This window comes from Corylus avellana, chromosome ca9 (genome assembly GCF_901000735.1).
Source record: "Corylus avellana chromosome ca9, CavTom2PMs-1.0".
Classification (NCBI taxonomy): Eukaryota; Viridiplantae; Streptophyta; class Magnoliopsida; order Fagales; family Betulaceae; genus Corylus; species Corylus avellana.
The window spans coordinates 9,913,740-9,933,076 of record NC_081549.1 but is presented as its reverse complement, the minus strand read 5'-3'; the positions used below and the strand labels follow the sequence as shown (position 1 = coordinate 9,933,076).

Sequence of the window (19,337 nt, the reverse complement as noted above, 5' to 3'; positions counted from 1 at the left end):
GGTACTAAGGTTTGAGAATTCACACTTACTGAATCATAACAGCATACTTCATGTTCATCAATATTAATCAGGAGTTCTTACAAATTAAATCTTATGTATGTTTTACTATACTTCAAAAGATTAATCAAAAATATCCCATGTATCCATTCATTGCACAAATCACAAAAGGAATCCAAATTTAATTGAAATACCAAATGTATCCGAAGAACAAATTACAAGGGATATCCAATTTTTAAGCAAATAAAACCAAGCAATCAATTATATGAAATTATCTTAAATCATCAAGTGTTTCCTTAAATCACAACAAAATATCCAAGAATTATTCCACACATTGAAAAGAAATAAAACAATTGAAATTAAGCTCAATAAAATCGGAATAATAAAAACTTACATAAAAGTAACGTCATTCTTCATTAGTGAGACTTCATCCCTAACCTTAGTTGGGAATTTAACTACACATAAATAAAACTAAAATCTAAACTTAAACTAAACTAAAGAAAAAAACTATAAAATTTTGCTATCTGAAGGTGCATTCGAGCGTAGGCTGGATGAGATCGAGCGCAGGTGCGCTGATCCATTAGTGATGTTGTAGTTGCATGCGTGCACTCGAACTGAAGCAAGGAGTTGTCGAGCGCAGGCGCGCACAACATGAAATAGATGTTGCCTTTGACCGTGAGTGCACTCGAGCGTACTGTAGTTGCACTCGATCACACTTGCGTTGGTGTTCAAAAGGTACTGTCTGCCGCGCCATGGTCTATTGACTGGTGCTCCTTGCGGCGCGAGTGTGCTTGATCTCACTCAGATCAGTGTGCGGATCAAGATTCGGCAGAATTGCAAAATAAGCCGAAAAACAACAAAGAAAATGAAAATGAAAAATCTTATATATATATATATTAGAAACAGGAATAAAAATTGCAGAAAAATAAAAATCATAATTATAACTAGTAGAAAGATAAAATCAATTTAAACATAAAATTGTTTTAAAAAATTGAACAATTCCCCGGCAACAGCACCAAAATCTTATTGTGCAAATTTTAATACTCGCATGTGCATGAATTGTTTACAATATAATGTTTTGTAAATGCGAGGTCGAACCCACAGGGAATTGTGTTTTTGAAAGAGCAATTTATATTTAAACTAATTAAATCATAATCTAGTTCCAAATGGTTTTTGATTTTAGGTTTTTAAAACTAAAAGACAACATAAACTAAATAAAGTAAAACAAAAGATAAATGTACTAAGGTTTGAGAATTCACACTCACTGAATCATAACAATATACTTCATATTCATCAATATTAATCCGAAGTTCTCACAAATTAAATCTTATGTATGTTTTACTATGCTTCAAAAGATTAATCAAAATCATCACATGTATCCATTCATTGCACAAATCACAAAAGAAATCCAAATTTAATTGAAACACCAGATGTATCTGAAGAACAAATCACAAGGGATATCCAATTTTTAAGCAAATAAAACCAAGCAATCAATTATGTGAAGTTATCTTAAATCATCAAGTGTACTCTTGAATCACAACAAGATATCCAAGAATTATTTCACACATTGAAATGAAGTTAAACAATTGAAATTAAGCTCAATAAAATCTGAATAATAAAAACTTACATAAAAGTAAAGTTGTTCTTCATTGGTGAGGCTTCATCCCCAACCTTAGTTGGGAATTTAACTCCACATAAATAAAACTAAAATTTAAACCTAAACTAAACTAAAGAGAAAAAACTGTAGAATTTTGCTATCTGGAATTGTATATATTTTCTTGAATGCAAAGAGATCTATTTATAGGCTTAGGGAAGTCCTAGAAGCCCTATTAAACCTAGACAATTCGGAGGTTTGTCTCCCTGTCCAAAATAGAAGTCTAAAATCGGAATAAGATTCGTCCAGATTTGTATTTTTTTATGGCGGGGCGATTTTGGCATAGTAACTATCCAAATTAGAAAAATCCTATTTCATAACGACTTGTAGTATTTTGCGTTAGATTTCCAATTCTGCTTAAATCATCTCAATCCGATATGTGAGCAGAAAGTTATGGTCAAAATACTGAGACATGTGCAGAATCTGAATTTGAATCAAATCCAAAATTTTATCCAATTTGAAATTTAATCCAATCTGATCTTTAATCCGATTTTACCTTTTTCCTGGATTTGGATAAACTTAACCACATTATCTAGGTCTTTTCAAAGTATGCTTCTTCCAAACTTTGCATTTTTCCCTTTAAAGCTGTAGTTTTTTTTCAACGACCTACAAAATACTAAAAACACAAAACTAATACAAAACATTAAATAATGACATAGCTAAAAGATTAACTAATGTAAATAAAGGGGTCCAAGAATGTAATATTTGACACTCATCAAAAGACAAGAGCGTACGTACGGTGGTCCTCGGGCGTACATCCGTTCAAAAAGTTTAAAATTTCTAAATGCCCTTCCAGCTGTTCCTAATGACCCAAAGTCTAAATTAACCCTTTAACTAAGCTTAGTTAATTATTTAGATCACTACAAAAGTTGTTAGGTATGTGAGTGTACATAGTTGACCAAAAAAAAAAGAAAAGTTGCGTTGGTTTCCAAACTGAAAAGTGTTCAAATTGGCTCTGTTTGGCATTGGACAATTACTGCTTAGTGGACATGAACTGTAGCAAAAATTGATTGATAGGAGAAAAAAGTAAGAATGTTTGGTATGGAAAAGTGAAAAAATTTTGTTTTGTAGTGATTTTTTTTATTAAATAGTAGTAAAAATTGATTGATGTGATGTAAAAAGTAAGAATGTTGAAAGTTAAATTCTTTGGATGACTCTTGCCAAATGGTACTAAATGCCAAACTGATAAGGAACTGCCTAGCGAGGATCGATCCTACCAAGGTAGGATCAATCCTCCCTTGGTAGGATCAATCCTCCTTTTACCAGGATCGATCCTCCATTAGCTAGATCAAACCTCGGGTGAAGAATCATCCGAGATATTATAAAGGGTGGCAAGGGGGGCCACCTCTAAAAACCTCTTTCACACTTGGTGGTTGACGGTGGCAACAGGCATCACCGGCACCTCGAAAGTCTGCTTGGGGAAAGAAGTAGCAATAGTCCCAAGATGGCCGAGAAGATGTCTCACCCTCTCCCCGCTTGTGTTTAGCATTCCTAGAAGGCTCCTCCATTTTGGCCTTAACTTTGTTGGCCTTACGCTTATTGTTTGGAGTAGATGGGGCAGCCCAGATAGCATCCCCCACATCTCCTTTAGCTGCTCGGATGGTGTCACCCATCAAATGCCCACCTCCGGACCGGGACTTGGTTGGGTCCTTGGGAACGTCACGGTTTCACGGGTTCCCAAGATTGCAATCATGCCTTGTGGCATCGTTAGTTGTATGGATCACCCAATATTGGACCTAATTAGACAACTAGTGATGACTGCCTATTATACCTCATTGAGGCATTGATGTTGTACCTGAAGTCCCATGGGATGAGCAAACCTCATTGCGAGAGGGTTATGGGTTTGAGTAGGCTATATGGAGGATGATTATGGACTTTGAAATAATTATTGTTGTTTTATTGTACACTTCATCAACATGATTTTCTACCTTAACACTACAAGATGTTTCTCCGAATTTTGCCTTAAACTACCCTTTAAATGTACTACTTCTCGTATTAGCATAATTATTGAAATAGTTGTTATCGTGCATAATTTGTCTAAACTTCTTGCTAAGCTTTACTAATATTTTAGTGACACTCTATCAAAACATTTCTAAAAGATTCTTCATCTTTATACATTATTTCCAACTAAATTGGGCTCATAACATGGACACTGTTTTATTGGCGATTTATTTATTAAGTTGTGGACTTATATGTTTTATTTCTACCTGTTTGAATATTATTGTTTTACATGTTAACATGTTAGCCTTAGGGATGCAGATTGAAGTTGTTCACAAAGGCTTAAGTTGTTGAGCGAAGGCTCGCAGTTTTGTGTGTACTATCATATTATTTTAGAGAGTAGTATTTTTCAGCTGTTATCGTACTTTGGAGGCTCTAGTTTGTATGGATTACTTTCAGATCAATATTATTTTTATATTACATTAAAACATTTTTTTCAAACCAAAAACAAAAATCACAATTCAAAAACATTAACAAATAGAGCCTAAGATTTCATGAACCGAACATCACGTAAGAGTATTTTTTTTTTGTTATTTTTAATAATCTTGCCTTTTTGTAAAAAAAAATTCAAATAAGGTATTGTTGTGAAAATTTTTGTAACACCCCTGCTTCAAGTGGTATGATATTGTCCACTTTGGGCCAAGCCCGTACGATTTTATTATTGAGTTTACCCCCAAAATGTCTCATACTATTTAAAGAGAGTATATTCTATATAAACATATCATCCTTTCCATGCCCAGGCAATGTGGGACGTCACAATCATCCCCTCTTAGGACTCAACGTCCTCGTTGGCGACCCTCATGGGCTTGTGCACGCTCCCCCCATCTCGGGCTGGGCTATAGCTTTGATACCATATGTGACACCCCTACTTCAAGTGATATGATATTGTCCACTTTGGACCAAGCCCGCACGGTTTTATTAATGGGTTTACCCTCAAAAGGCCTCATACCATTTAGAGAGAGTATATTCCATATAAACACATCATCTTTTTCATGCCCAGGCAATGTGAGATGTCACAATTTTAATTACTCGTAAGTACACGAATCGTTTGTAAAAAAAAAGGTTTGCAAGTGCGAGGTCGATGCCACAGAGAATTGTGTTTTTGTAAACAAACTAAAATCTAAATCAATTAAACCCTAACCTAGTTCCAAAAGAGGTTTGACTTTGGGGTTTTGAAAATTAAAAGACTCAACATAAACTAACTGAAATAAAACAATCAAAATATAAAGTACTAAGGTTTTGGAGTCCACACTCACCAAATCATAACAACATACTTCCTTCTTCATTAATATTAATCCGAAGTTCTCACAAATAAAATCTTAGGTATGTTCTACTATGCTTTTAAAAGTCAATAAAAACCATCACATGTATCCATTCATTGTATAAATCACAAAAGGAATCTAATTTTAATTAAATCATCAGATGCATCTGTAAATCACAAAAGATTTTCAATCTCAATCAAAACACCAAGTGTATCCGTAGAACAAATCACAAGGGATATCAAATTATTTAGGCAATTAAAACCAAGCAATTAATTATGTGAAATTATCCCAAATCATTAAATGTATCCTTGAATTACAAAAAATATATCCAACAATCATTCCATACATTGAAAAGAAGTAAAACAATTGAAATATTAAACCATAAAATCGGACAATAAAAACTTACATAAAAGTACTGTTGTTCTTCATTGATGAGGCTTCATCCCTAACCTTAGTTGAGAATTTAGCTCCACATGACTATGACAAATAAAACCTAACCCTAAAGAAAAACTAAGCTAAAAAGAGAAAAGCTGTGGAATTTTGTTCTCCCAAATCTCTATCTTTTTTTTGAAGCTTTTGAGGTCTATTTATAGGGCTTTGGAGAGTCATAGAAGCCCTAGTAATCCTAAGAAATTCGAAGGTCTGTCTTTTAGTCAAATTAGGAAGCAATCCTAGTACAAATCGGAATATGATTCGTCCAGATTTGCGTTATTTTATTGCAGGAAGATTTTGACATAGTAAATATCCGAATTAGGAAACTCCTATTTCACAATAAATTGTATAATTTTGAGTTATCTTTCCAATGTAACTAGTTTTACCTCAATATGATACTTGAGCAAAAAGTTATGGTCAAAATACTAAGATGTGTGCAAAATCTAAAATTTAATCCAATCTGATTTTGACTCAAATTAGAGAAACTCTGATTTAATCATTTCCTTGATTTGGTTAAACTTAACCACATCATCTAGGTCTTCTTGTGTGCTTTCTTCCAAACTTTGTATTTTTTTCTCTTTAAAGATAGAGTTTTCTTTTAACAACCTAAAAAACACTAAAAACACAAAACTAACACAAAACATTAGATTACGACATAGTTAAAGGATTAACTAATGTAAATTAAGAGGTCCAAATATGCAATATTTGGCACACATTAGGTATAAAATAATATATTATTCCGAAAAGTAAAGATAAATGTCACTCTTATTTCCATCCAAAAATTAATATAATTTTTAAAATTACCATTGGATTGTGATAGTTTATTATACAGTAATTTCACGAGCCACATCAATTTCATGTGAATACAGAAAAGGCCCAATGCTAACATCTATCATTAGTCCATTCCGGATTCCCTATTCAATAAAAGTGGGGTGTGGTGGGTGATGATAGATGTTATCTAGGATACATATTTGGCTTAGCCAAAAGTTTTTTTATTTTTTTATTTTTATTAAGAAAAAGAAGAAGCATAATGTGAAGTAATTTCTACAAATTCTAACCAAATTTTGACAAAAGAAAAAGCATTTGGATAGTCAATAGTAGTGAGTAGTGAGATATAGAAGATAATTGATCACCTTATCCAATTCTTACATGTGGACACATTATTCAAACAAAATATAGAAAGACAAGTCATGATAGAGTGTCAAACATGTTCAAAAACCGTAAACAAAGGGGCAGATTGCATCATACAAAAGTAAGACTATGCTTGTCTTGCCCTTCACATTTTCCATCTCTCACTTAATCCCAAGTCAAAACCAATCCCACTTTTATAAATGCACTCTGCTTCCCACTTCTCCATTAAACTATCAACAAGCATCTCCTTTTCCCACTATACCCCCCCACCTCTCCACTAGTGCGCAGAAACTCTAGAATACCAAAAAAATAATAATAATAATAAAAGTAAATCAATAAATAGAAAACTTCAAATAAAAAATAAGAATAAAAAATAAAAAACAGATAAACAACCACCATCTCATAACTAAAAGAAAAGACCATGCCTGTGACTTGTCATTTGCAGCACAAGCTACTTCACTCTCTCTCTCTCTCTCTCAAACCCTAAATTACTAAATTTGAAAATTTGAAAAAAAAAAAAAAGAAGCACAAACAACACCAACGCAAGCTCTCTCTTTCTTGCCATCTTCGGTTTCTCACAAAAGAATCCAGAATGGATGCATTTGAGGCCGACCCAGTTGAGAGATTGGGGTATGGAGCGAGACCCACTTGAGAAAGCTGCATTGCAGTGGTGCCCATGGGAAAGGGCCAGGAAGGCCAGGCGGTGCCGGCCAGGGTGGGGGCCGAGTCTTCGGACCAGAATGCGCAGGGACGGTGGTGTGGCGGTGGTGGGTGTGGGAACTGTGGCTTTGGGTGGTGCTGTGGTGGGGTTCGGAGGCTCATTGGGCTCAGATGCCTACTGGTCCTGCTGCTCTCCGCCGCTGTCTTCCTCTCCGCTATGTTTTGGCTGCCCCCGTTTCTTCGGTTCGCAGATCAGGGGAATCTGGATCTTGATTTAAAGTTCAAAGGTGGGTTTCTGTTCTTATTCATTGTTTTTTTGGGTATTGAGTTTCTTTTTTTGATTTTGGGCTTTGTGGGTTGCAACATTGTATGGCGGTTGTAGATCTAGATTTGTTTAATGGGGTGGTTTTATTTTATTTTTATTTGTTGGGGTTCGGATGGTGGGTCGGTAGTGACTTTTTGTTTGGTTGATGAGAAGATGTAGGGAAAGGAAAAGATTATTCGTAAGATATTTTAATTTGGTTCTCTGTTAAATTTGGTATAAAGATTTGGGAGTTTTGGAATGTATTTCTTGGTGGTGGTTGTCGGTGGGTGTTTGTTGTTGCTATACTGGGAAAATGTAGCGAAGATAAGGAAGTAAATGGAATGTTTTGTTTGTGTTGCTTAATTTGGAAAGTTTTCAGAAACTTATTAACTAGTCTTAGGTGTTTGCTATGATTGGTTCCGAAGAGATGGGGTTTCGATAATTTAGGATTTTAGTCTCGGTTCTTTTCCTACACTTCAGGCCAATTGTAATCAGAGGAGAGAAAAATAAGGATATCCTGTATCTTGTTTGAATTTAAGGTAGTTACATTGTGCGTTTCTATTTTTAGTATTCAGATTTATAAGGATATGGACCTAGGTTTCTGGAATTGGCTATAGATGCTAAATATAGATGTTTTGAGTCAGAGTATTAATGGGTGAGATTTTTGCGTTTATATTTTGAGCTGGATGGTTTTGTTTGATATTTGTTGTCACACACACACGTTTTGAACTTATTTGGGTACAACTACATTGATTGAATTTCCAATTTGGTTTGAGGGTTTTCACGTTTGAGAGTATTTGGACAATTTTGTGATCTGGCATCAACTGGTGGCTATCTAGCTTGAACCAATCACAAGTTGGTCTTATCATTCCTGCAATCTGAGGTGTCAAAATGGGCGTTTATTTGTTTATTTTCTCTAATGTACTTTAGTTTGATTTCCCTGGGAAGTTACTGTTAATGGCAACCTTTATTGTAGCCTTATTGGGTGCTTTGTATACATTGAAATTCATGAAGCTGCCGTTTCAATAAGGTCTGGCAGAGAGTTTGAGTTCAGCACACTATACTTGAAAGTTTGTGGGGGTACATATATACCATATGTGTTCATTGTTTGCTGGCTGTACGACAAGCTTCTGGTTTATTTGTTTAATTGTTTATATTTTGCTGCCTAGTGAGGTTGCTATCAATTGTTTTGGCCATTTCTCACATGCTGTAAATGTAAATTGATCTGTTGGAACTATAATTTGGAATCCACTTCATACAGAATAATCTGCTGATCAAATAGATTTTCACCTTATCATGTGCTCTTATTGTGTATTTTTTTTTAGGCAAAAATAATGGGGTCCTTGGCCACTTGGATGATGCTAATCAGTTTCTTGTTGAGTTGATTTTGTCTTCCATCTTTTCTTAGAATATCTGAGGTTAGATAGTGTAGGCACTCTTTACTGATATTGTACTGCCTTTGTTCATTAGAACAAGCAAGGGATTGAGCTTTAGAAAGCCATTGCTTGTAAAGTTATTACTTTTCTCTGGATATTCTCTCATAACAGTGTGCCGCTTTGCTAAATTTGTAGAGAACAATTTTTTGTTCCTCTTGCATTGCTAAAACTGAAGCACCTCTATATATGGACACAAATAATTGAGTCAAGTCTTCTCTTAAGCTGAGTTCAGTGGCATATCTAGAAGCAAAGCCATTTGTGTTTGTGCTAAAAAGTACTTTTAATTTGTAAGCTATGAAGGATTAGTTAACAACATGTTGCTTTTTTATGTTTATGGATAAATCAGCTGAAAACTGTACTCTATTTTTAATGTTTCTGAATGTTGAAACCAGGAAATATGTTAGTATATGTATTTTGGGATCAATTATGTTATGTTTTCACTTCTGCCAATACTCCTAGATTTCTTGTATTTTCAATTGGGATTGTGGAGTCTTGCATTCATAGTTATAAGGGAAAAAATTACTTAAACCCTTTGAACTTTCAGCGCTTTTGCAATCATCCTCTTAAACTTAAAAAAACTCTCAATTTAGTGTATCCAACTTAAAAAATTTTGCAATATTACACTTCCGTTAGAATTTTATGTTAAATCTTAACGAAGACACCCAAATACCTTTGTTTAAAAATTTTAAAAATTAAATTAAATAATTAAATAATTTTTAAATACATGGGTATAAGGGACATTTCCTTACACTCTGTTTGATTTAACCCGAAATCCTAACGATAAGGGTGACATTGCAAGTTTTTTAAAGTGAGATACACTAAATTGAGAGTTTTTAAAGTTTAGGGGGATGATTGCAAAAGTGTTGAAAGTTCAAGGTGATTAAGTGAAGTTTCCTCTAGTTATAATCATTAGTTTGGCACCATACTGCTTCAATTTGTTATTATTGAGATGAAAATATTGATTCTTCCTTCGGGAGAAAAAGAAAGAAAAAGGAGTGGATATTGGATGGTGTAGCAGCTAAAGATGCTGTGTTTAGTGGCACTGGTGCATTATGGTGATCATTGATAGTTATGCTTTTTGGTAGCAGCATGGGTGTTAACTTCTGCACCTGAGATCAATCTGAATCTGGTGCTAAGATATTGTTATTGAGGTGTGTTTGGCAGACATTCCATGTACCATCTGAGGCCCTCATGTTATGTACCATCCATTGCTTGTGTAGATTTACATTAAAAGATCTGTGACACATCACTTTCAAAGAGATGTCTGGGGCAATGGAAAATGCAAAAGTGTACCTGCAACTCTACCTTGATCATGTGATTGTGTGCTTCATTTCAAGTGTTCTGTTAAGTTTTGTACTTTCATTACAAAAACAGTGCATATTGTGTGTTTGTGTGTTTTCTTTTACTGGTAATCCTCATAAATCATCTCACAGGTTTGGATCGTGAAATTTCTTAGCAGAAAGTATTTATATTCTAGATGATGTGAGCATGATTTGAATTCTCTGCAGTGAAGTTGGTTAGATGTTTTATATTACTTGACTGACAATTTTTTTTTTTTTTGTCCAGATCATGATATAGTAGCACGTTTCAATCTTAAGAAGCCATTTTCTTTCCTGGAAGACAATATCTTGCTGCTTGAGGAAGACATTTTTAATGAGATAGATTTTCCTTCCATCAAAGTATTAGCTCTCTCATATATTTTCTTTATTACATACTTCATATTTCGGTATTTTGATTTTTTTTTTTTTTTTGAACCAGGTGGTTATCTTATCTCTAGAACCCATAGCTGGATCAAATGCAACAACGGTTGTGTTTGGAGTTGATCCTGATGCGAACTATTCAAAAATATCCCAAACTGTGCAAAGCTTGATCAAGGGAAATTTTGTTTCTATGGTTCTACAACAGCCTTCTCTTCGCCTGACTACATCCTTGTTTGGGGAACCATTCCTTTTCGGGGTGCTAAAATTCCCAGAAGGAATTACTATAAGCCCTCCTCAGCATGCATTTCTTTTGCAGAAAGTGAAAATCTTTTTCAACTTCACCTTAAACTTCTCTATCTATCAAATACAATTAAATTTTGATGAATTGACGAGCCAGCTGAAGTCGGGATTAAATCTGACACCCAATGAGGTTTGGCAATCTTCCTTTTTTGTTGAATGCTTCCATTATGCATATCTTTGCCTGAGGAAAATTGTGATATAGTGGTTGCATGTTCCAATGTATCAATGTCCACCAATTTCTTGATTGGGAAAAATGCATAATCAAACCATGTGGTTTACCTGATTTGCAATTAGTTTCTTGTGGTATCAATGAATTCAGAGGTCTTCAAAGTATGCCAAAAAGACAATTTACTCCCTACAATCAAATATCGTTCACCGACTTATCAGATTCTGATAATATGACACGTTAGAGTCAATAAAATTGTGACATGTGTTTTATTTAAGTTAATGTCACATTAATAGAATTTGTTAAGTCAGTGGACATAATTTGACTATAGCGAGTAAATTGTTTTTTTTTTTTTGCATATCTCGCATGGATCTAATTGTAAATAAGGTAAACAACAAGGTCTGATTTTGCGTTTTTCCCTTCTTGATTTGAGTTCATTGTATCCTGCCCACTATTTCCATATATTTTACACATGAAAATCTTGTACGGGTTGTTTATGCATTTCAACCAAGTGTGAAGGATTTGGCCTTTAAATTTGTGTGGGAAAGTGTTAATGAAAATATAACCAAGTCATTTTTCAATTTTATTACTGACCTATTGATTCTATTAATTTAGTTGTTGAAGTTTTAAAATGCCTCAATGTTAATTTTATCCTATCTTACTGTTATTATGCAAATGACAATTGCTATTGTGGCAAACCTTTTTTTCCCTTTTACACATGCCCTTATGATATTGACATGACACATTAGGTTACTTGTTGGTGTAAAAAATAAGAACATATAATAAAACACATGACATGCATGTTGTTTTGTATTTGTTTTATTATTATTTTATAAATTAAATTAATGTGTCTCCATATATTTTGATTTTGTGAGACAAGCTGATCTTACATGCTATATCAGCATTATAAAGACGCGCAATAAAAAAAAAGATGTCTGTTGCATCAATACTCAGCGTAGAGTGGTGGTAAAGTATGATAAGGGCAAGCTTCAAGGACTAAATTGAAAAATTCAATAATTTAAGTAAAAATTGGAATCTGGCACATAGTCCAGAGACCACAATTATATTTTGACCTATCATAAACTATAATTGGAACTCTTTCTGCTACAAAGGAAGAAACTTCTAATTTCAGTAGTTTTATAGATCATGGAAGCTCTATTATTTGATACTTGAAGATACCCTCAAGTCGTTTATCGTAAGATTCTGAGTGATTTTTTGTCATCTGGATGCAGAACTTGTATGTTAGCTTATCAAACCCAAAAGGTTCCACGGTAGCTCCTCCCACTATTGTTCAGTCGTCTGTTCTCCTGGCAGTTGGGAATGCTCCCACAAAGCAAAGATTAAAGCAACTTGCTCAAACCATTACAGGCTCTAATTCAAAAAACCTTGGCCTGGATCACACTGTATTTGGTAAGGTTAAGCAAGTTCGTCTTTCTTCTATCTTGCAACACTCCCTCCATGGTGGTGATGGCAGTGGCACCTCACCTTCTCCTGCACCTCTGCCCCATCCTCACCACCACCACCACCACCACCATCACCATCATCACCACCATCACCATGATAATCATCTAGCTCCGGCAATTCCTCCCACTCCTGCACATGAGAGGGGTGTGCCTGCAACTCAAAAGGGTGCACCTGCTCCTCAGGATGCTTCACCCGTACCTGCTCCTCAGGATGCTTCACCTGCCCCGAAGAGAAGTGTGCCTGCTCCTGAGAAAAGTCATGAAGCAAAGCCTCCTGGTTGTGGACATGGATATAAAAGGAGTTTTACAGGGCATGCCAGAAAGCATTCTCACTTGGCCCCTGCAGCATCACCTTATATTTCTCCTCATTATCCTGCTGCCTCGCCACAAGCGCCAGTAGTCCCACCGGCACCCATATCTCATACGGTACCTGCTTCTAGTCCTTTGCGAAGTGTAGTTTTTGCTCATGTTCAGCCCCCATCGAAGAGTGAATCAGATTCAGAACATTCTGACACTATGCCATCAGTTGCACCATCACCATCTATATGTGAGTGCTCTAAATATAATGACCATAGTGTACTGCTCCAAATATAGCTAACAATTTTGACATATCTGATACAATTTTTTGCATGCAATTTTGTTTCCGTATCTTGTTTTGCTGCATACAATTATTTTCTGGTTTTTTTAATGTTGTTTGAAATAGTTCAACTTATAGGAGCTTTAATCTGTTTTTTTTTTTTTTTGTTTTTGGGACACCTTATGTTTTTAATGATATTTCGATTAATTATGAAAACAATTACACGTCTCAACAAAAAGAAGAAGAAAAATAGTACACATCTCATATGACCAATTTAGCTTTATCTTCTCATAGTTTTGTCACAAATCTTTGTGCATGTCACCATTGGCATCACCACTTTGAACGACGGCCACACTTTTAAACTTTTTTTAATCTGTTTATGTATCTTCGTCATACTCTTTGCAGACTAATACACTGATTTTGCAGCTTCTGCAGGCTCTCTTCCTACTGTTCAATGGGCATTTTCTCTGTTCCTAGCCCTTGTATTACATTTGTAACAGAGGAGGAACATCTATATTCTAGTTTAAACCACGTCTCTGGTACTCAAAGGACAAAACAAATCTTTCAACTGGACAAACTGGAGGAGTTCTGCAAGTGTGAGCAACACAAAGGGGGTGCTTCACATTGGAGTGGATATATGTTTTTTGTGCGTGTAAATATTTGATTACAAATATCCAGTCGGTAGATGCATTTTCAGGTCAAAGTCACATAGGTGGCAGGCCTTGGTAAATGCATTACCTCTGTTTTGTGTATTCCAATCTGCAGAAATGTAAGGGGAAAAAAAAAAGAACCAACAAATCTATCACATTACCTTTTGTTTCTCTCACCCATTTCATGTCAATGTAGTATGCCATTTCTCTAAAGCAGGAAGGCCTCATTTGGCTAAGATTCTGGAAGATTCAAGTATTGATCGAGGGAAAACAGTGAATTGTTCATTATGCCTAAAGTAGTTGACTGCAATGATTTTTTTAGAAATAAACTTATGCGAAGGAAGTGCTTATCATGTGTTCTTTTTGCACCGTTTTGTCTATGCGAGCCTTGGAAAATGACACTCGTAATAGAGTCAATTTATTACCACAAGGAAACTCTTAAAAAATTCATTTTAGTATTATCAATTATGTGTGGGGATTAAGCACTCAAGGTAATTAATCGTCCATGAGAACGCCAAAGTCAATTATCATCATGCTTGAATATTGTCTTCCATGAATGAAGCATTTTTTAACATGCATGCTTTTTTGTAAAAATATGTTGTATGCCTTGATATTTTATGAATGTTGATTTGAAATGTATTGATATTTACTGTGATACTCATGAAATAACTGATGTTCTCATAACTGGGATTGTAATGTTGTGCGGTGTATTGTCATGAGAAATAGAAGTTAAGAGGTATGGGGAATGTGCACACTAATATTCGTACTTTACCGTATGATTCATATGTATTTTTAATGTTCTTTACCTTGAATTGAAAGTCTAAAGTGACTGACGCAACCATGAATACATGGTGGTCATACATTATGGCATCGCTAATTGTGTGGATCACTTGGGGTTGGTCCTGGTCGAACAACTAGTGGTGGTTGGTTATTGCACCTCACTGAAGCATTAACGTTGTACTTGAAGCCCCATAGGACGCGCAAACCATATTGTAAGAGGGTTATGGCCTATGGGTACAGTACGGTATTGATAAGTCATGTGGATGATGATTGTGGACTATAGAATAATTATTGTTATTATACTATACACTTCATCAACATGATTTTATGTCTTAAGACTTTAGCATGTTTCCCAAGATTATGCCTTGAACTGCTTTCTAAATGTATTATTTTCCATATTGGCTTGGTTACTGTATTAACAATTATCTTTTTTTTTTTTTTTTTTTTTTTTCAAACCGTATAATACTTCCGAAAAAAATGTTCATCTTTATATGCTATTTCCAACTAAATTGGACTCACTGTATGGGTTAAGTTTCACTAATAATTTACTTACTAAGTAGACGACTTATGTGTTTTGTTTCCACCTGTAAACATTATTGTTTTATAGGTTAAAAGGTTAGCCTCAAGGGTGTTGATTAGAGTTCTTTGCAAGGACTTGAGTTGTTGAGTGAAGGCTTGTAAACCTAGATTTACGTGTATGATTTGTGTATTGTTGTACTTCTAAGAGAGTAGTGTGTTAGGTTTTGGTTTGGCCTAATTCAATACACAATTCCTTGTAAGTGTTTTGGTATGTATTCCCGTGAATTGCCTAATGTTGGATTGCAAGTGTTAAGTGAAAAAAGGAAGTTCTGTTGGATGTTCCGTTAAGATAGGCACGTGACGGGAATGTTTTTAGTGCTCTCTGGAAGTCCCGTTAGATGTTCCATTAAGATAGACAAGTAATGATGGTGTTTCTTATGCTCTATGTGGGTTCCGTTGGATGGCACGTCAAGATGAGGACGTGGTGGAAAGTTACTACCTTCCTCGTTCAATGGCACATCAAGACGGGAACATGACATGAAGCTACTGCCTTCTCCGTTGGATGGCATGTTAACACGGGAATGTAGTGTGAAGTTATTGCCTTCCCCGTTGGAGAGCATGTTAAGACGAATATGTAACGGGAAGTTTCTGTCTGCTCCATTTGATGTCTCGTTGGATGACTATCATGACGTGAATGCTAAGTTTTACTCTTCACATCTTGACGTGAGTTCGTTCTCGTTAACACGCGAAGATTGATACTGCTTCAATATTTTTATTTACCTCTGTTATTGTTCATTGTAAGCTTTTAGGAAAAATTATTGAAAGTTTAAGAGAGTTTTTTTTTTTTTTTTTTTTGTGAAGAAAGTTGGTAAACCTTTCCTTCCTTGAAATGATATCTTTCACCATTGTTAATTCCAAGAGAGGATGTGAAAAAGCTTTGAGCTATCTTTTTGTTCTACCCGCTACAACCTTACACATACTTATCTGCAAAGAAGACTACCGATCATCCCTTTATTTTATTTTATGAGCAGTTGCCTCTACCCCTCCCAGACAATGGATGCCTTCCCTCTCTGATAGATGAGGGGTTGCCACCCTTTGCAAATTATGGGTGGTAGTCACCTCCTTGAGGGGTTGTACGCCCCTTGTAGTTGAGGCACCACCCTTCATTTATGAAGGACAACTAGCCACCCCTCATCTATGAAGAGCAGCTACCCTTCATAGATGTGTTGCGGTTGTTCATCACACGTAAGAGGCAACAACCTTTCACGTATGAGAAGTGGCGGCTGTGTGGTGGCTACCACCTTTTATTTTTTTTTATTTTTTATTTTTTTATTTATTTTATTTGATGGGGACATGTCTTTTGTCAATGATGTGATCTTTTTAATTGACACACACTTGCATGTATAGTCTGATGTGGCAACAAAGATTGACTGATCCATGGTTATGCCATGTGTCATGTAGAGAGATGCTAGTGTGGTGATTTAACGAACGACAAGGATCATTTTGGATAATTAACTTACATTAGGAATGGATAATTGTAAAAATTTGTTTGGTACAAATGCTCATATTAATAATTTTCCATCATGAATACATAAAGGGATTGAGGTCCCCTGCAAGCTAATGATTCAGATCGTTCATTCAAAATGAATGGTATAAATTAAGCTTGTCACAAAAACAATAAAAAAAAATCAAAAATCAAAAGAAGCTAATGGGTGGTCGAACTACCCCTTAATGTGGTTGGCCACCTCCTAAAGACATGGCCAACCACCCCCTCACCTTCAAGGGGGTGGTTGGCCACCCAAGGGTGAGGTTAGGGTAGGTTGACTAGCCTCAAGGGAGTGGTCAACTACTCGTTCACCCTTTGAGGGATGGTTGGCTACCCAAAGAGTGTGATTGGAGTTGGTCGACCGCCCCTCATGCTTTTCAAGGTGGTGGTCACACCACCCGCATGAGCGCTAGGGGCCACCCTCAAGCCCTCGGGGGTGGGCGACTTGTAGTGACCTAAATAATTAACTAAATTTGGGTAGCTTAGTTAGATGGTTAATTTGAGTTTTGGGTCACTAGAGACAGTTGAAAGAGGCATTTTAAGAATTTCAGACTTTTTGACCGTATGTACACCCCAATAGTACTGTACGTACGCTCTTGTTTTTAGTACGAACGTACGTGGGGGGGACCACCATACTTACGCATGCAAATAGTACATCGACGTACGCAGGGCGACCACAGTACGTATGCTACTTTTTGGATAACCCTTGGATAATACATGCATGTACGATGCAACCATTGGACCGCTGAGTAAACGGTATTGGATGCACACTCCTATAGTATCGGACTTACGCTACTTTTCAGAATTACTAGCAGCGCCCTCAACTTTTTCTCACCTATAAATACCCCTACCCCTCGCCCTCTCCTATCCATTTTATGCCCTCAGGCTCTTTGAAACCCCTTGTGTGAGTGTCTTTGTGAGTGAGTTGGTTTGTGGAGAAGAAGAAGTGATTCCTTGGAGGTTTTAGCTTCTAGGAGGTAATCTTATAGGCCCTGCTTATTTCTTAAGTCGTTATGCACTTTTAATGCTTTCTAGACTAGCTTAGTTGTTGATTGAGGTTTTAGCTAGGGTGTGCCTTTTGACCTTTGTTTAAGTTGGCTTAGCATTTCATTATGATCAACATATTTTCTTATGCATGGAGGCCATATTTTGAGATATGAGGTCTTAGAAACCCGTTTAGATAGATTTAGAACCAGTTTGGGAGGATAGGAGGACGCTTGGACAAATGAGGTTTTACCTGAAACTCTCTGAGAGGACATACGGCCTCGAGCCCGGACGTATGGCCATAAGTGTTCAAGGGAACGCCATTTTGACTAATCATTCGATAGCCTCTATTATCATGTTCTAGGTTTGTTTTAGTTGGACTTAGGTCTAATAGAATGTTTTCCACAGATTTGGAGGACCTGAGGCATTTAGAGGAATACTCAGAGACTTTATTGGATCCATGTGAGTTTTAACTCACATAATGCTCACCATTTATTTTCTCGTATTGCATGATTATTTTGTGTACCAAAACATGCATATTTACAACTCTCACGATATACTCTTTGTTGCATATGAACTCTACATTTTTGTGAAAATGTACTACTTAACAAGATAATGACATTGAGACTTGTAAAAACATGCGTGTAAAATACGGACAAGATTAATTGTATCGTCTGACATGGTACACCAGTGCAGGATAACGGTTATGGGCTTACCATACATGTTAACTTTATGGTCAAATGTGTGTGTGCTATATGTGCCTTAGATCCAATGGTTATTTCGTGACCGGTACAGCCTTAACAGGCGGTCACTACAAGACGGACATTATTAGTAGTGTGGGCCACCCGAGGTCGGCCTCGGTCGGGCTGCTAGTGTTATGGACTGTAGCATATAATGGTCGAGGCATCGACATTGTATTACAGGTCCCTCGGGACAGTGCTAACCCTGCTGAGAATGAGTAATATATTGGGTAGACCATACTGTTGAACTATCACTGTTACTCATGATTATAAGTATGTACTATATCTATATTGTATTTATGGATAACTGTTATGATTAAACTGTTGCATTTTTTTACCAAATAGAGTTCATCACAAATAATGGCATGGGTATTATGTCCATTAATTTTCACTAAGTCCTTAGACTTACCCCAATTGTTTTTATGTTTCCCCTTCCATTATGAATAATTGCGCGGACTTGAGTGATAGCTCAAGATTTGATTAGAGTTATTTTTGAGGACATAGACCCAGTGTGGTTGAAGACTATGTGGGATGACAGAGGAACCACGTAGGTAGACATGATTGAGATTCTTATCTCATTGGCATTGCTTAAGATTAAAAATCAACCTGTTTAGTTGCTTTATTCCCAGACAATGATTGTCTTTTGAGTTGTATCCAGTACTTTGATGATTGGTCTTTGACCAGTACATTTGGTGATCTATTTATGCTATGAGAATTATCTTTTATTTTGGTGATTGAGTGTGTGGAATGTAGTTATTGCTTTCTATTCCTATAGTTATTTAAAGTCTTCCGCTGAATTCTCTCATTAAGAGAGGTTAAGATCTCCGAGTCTTGTCTTGTGAGGAATAAGGCTAGGAGACAAACTGTAGAATCAATTACCAGTTAATTGATTTTCCCATTAGAGTCGTTACATGACCACTCCATCATAGTGCATGGGTTGATGGGTAGCCCAAGCCCTCAAGGCTGGTGCGCTACCTTGATAGCTTAAGGATAGCTTGAGCCTTCGGGCAGTGGTGCATTACCTTCTCAAGGCTGGTG

General features: G+C 36.1%; 1 protein-coding gene across 1 annotated transcript; it reads left to right on the top strand.

Annotated features, from left to right (window-relative positions):
• The first annotated feature begins 6,907 nt into the window (after positions 1-6,907).
• On the top strand, positions 6,908-13,636 carry LOC132161820 (uncharacterized). The gene is made up of 5 exons (XM_059572016.1): positions 6,908-7,421; positions 10,441-10,553; positions 10,633-11,004; positions 12,273-13,050; positions 13,507-13,636. Exons 1-5 carry the CDS (start codon positions 7,151-7,153, stop codon positions 13,575-13,577), a joined length of 1,605 nt encoding a protein of 534 aa, XP_059427999.1. The 5' UTR covers positions 6,908-7,150; the 3' UTR covers positions 13,578-13,636.
• Positions 13,637-19,337: the final 5,701 nt, after the last annotated feature.